The sequence below is a fragment of the Eutrigla gurnardus genome (genome assembly GCF_963514095.1).
Source record: "Eutrigla gurnardus genome assembly, chromosome: 18".
Classification (NCBI taxonomy): Eukaryota; Metazoa; Chordata; class Actinopteri; order Perciformes; family Triglidae; genus Eutrigla; species Eutrigla gurnardus.
Window position 1 is genome coordinate 10302477 of NC_139929.1, and position 1503 is coordinate 10303979.

The window sequence follows — 1503 nt, forward strand, 5'->3', positions numbered from 1 at the left end:
CCACCTCAACGAGTACAGTCACAGGTTCTACTTGTAATACTTTAAGTACGATTTTCACCGCGGCATTGTTTGAAGGGATCGCTCAATATTTGTTAACTGATTAAATATCCTTATATTTTTGGCTGTTAGTCAGATAAACTGACCACCTTTTATAGACAGAATTAGTCGATTGCATTGAAGAATTAATTTAAAATGAAAATAAGTATAACTTGCAGTGACCCAAATATAGTAAAAGTCTACTATCATGTATGACAAGGAGACATGAAATCCTCACATTTGTAGGATGTGACTGAAAAATAACTGAAATGAGAATCAATTATTTAATTCTGACTACTAATCACTTCATATGATTAGGGACTCCTGTGCAATTGAGCAAAGAGAAAATAATAAAAAAAACACTGGATTTCAATTTGTGTTTCATCTTTTAGAGCTTGTCGACAAATGTATTGGGTCCCGAATTCACATCGTCATGAAAACCGATAAAGAAATCGTCGGGACTCTGCTGGGTTTCGACGACTTTGTCAGTATCCTTTCCAGATTAATTACAATGTGACTGAAAAAACCCACGTATTTTCTCATATTTGACAAACTGCATTATTTGACTGTCTCTGAATATTGTTCCAGTTTTTGTCCTTAACTCATTGTGTTAGATATGGTCCTGGAAGATGTGACAGAATTGTAAGTGCACCTCTTGTTTTTGCATTGAGTCCAGTCACTTTTCAACCAAACTGCTGAATGAACTCAATATATGTTTCAGTGAAATCACACCAGAGGGGCGGAGGATAACCAAACTGGACCAGATCCTCCTCAATGGCAATAACAGCACCATGGTATGTTAATATGCTGCATGTTTGGCATCATTACATCCACCTTATTGACTCACAAGTGTGCCTTACACCTTCAAAGCATCTGTTACTGTTTTCACTGTCACAGTAGGATTTATATCCATAGATTTTCTCTTTTTTTGCAGCTCATACCTGGAGGAGAAGGTCCTGAAGTATGAGATGAGAATCGTCTTTGAAGACTGAGAGTTTTGTGTTGTGGATTTATGCCTTCCCTATGTTGCGTTCCTTAGTTGACTATATCATTATTGTTATTTTTGGATCATTCCTTCTTGATCTTGAGTGAGGAAAATATTTTTGTAAGATTCCTAATTGAAGATTTGTTATAGAAAAAAAAAGGTTAAATCAGAAGTCCATCATGAATCACACATGACAAAAAAATGTTTTTTCATTTTACAAATAAATGACAATTGCAGTTTGAAAACACAAGATTTTCTTTATTTGTTTTTTTATCGCATAGTTGCGCATAGCAACTTGTACTTAAATAAAAACATTTGTACAAAACGAAAGAGTTATTGTGTGTAGAAAGAAAGAACGAAAGTGTTTTGAAATTGCTCTGATCTCAAAGTGGATGGCCACGTCCTTCCCGTTGACCAGAAAAGCAATAGTCCACCTGGAGGTAGAGAGCTACATTAAATCATTCATTTCATCAAAGTGTGTG

At 35.3% G+C, this 1503-nt stretch overlaps 1 protein-coding gene across 1 annotated transcript; it reads left to right on the forward strand.

The window, feature by feature from the left end:
• Window positions 1–419: 419 nt before the first annotated feature.
• On the forward strand, window positions 420–1287 carry LOC311028712 (U6 snRNA-associated Sm-like protein LSm5). The gene is made up of 4 exons (XM_084033424.1): window positions 420–524; window positions 651–678; window positions 758–830; window positions 971–1287. Exons 1-4 carry the CDS (start codon window positions 470–472, stop codon window positions 1001–1003), a joined length of 189 nt encoding a protein of 62 aa, XP_083889550.1. The 5' UTR covers window positions 420–469; the 3' UTR covers window positions 1004–1287.
• Window positions 1288–1503: the final 216 nt, after the last annotated feature.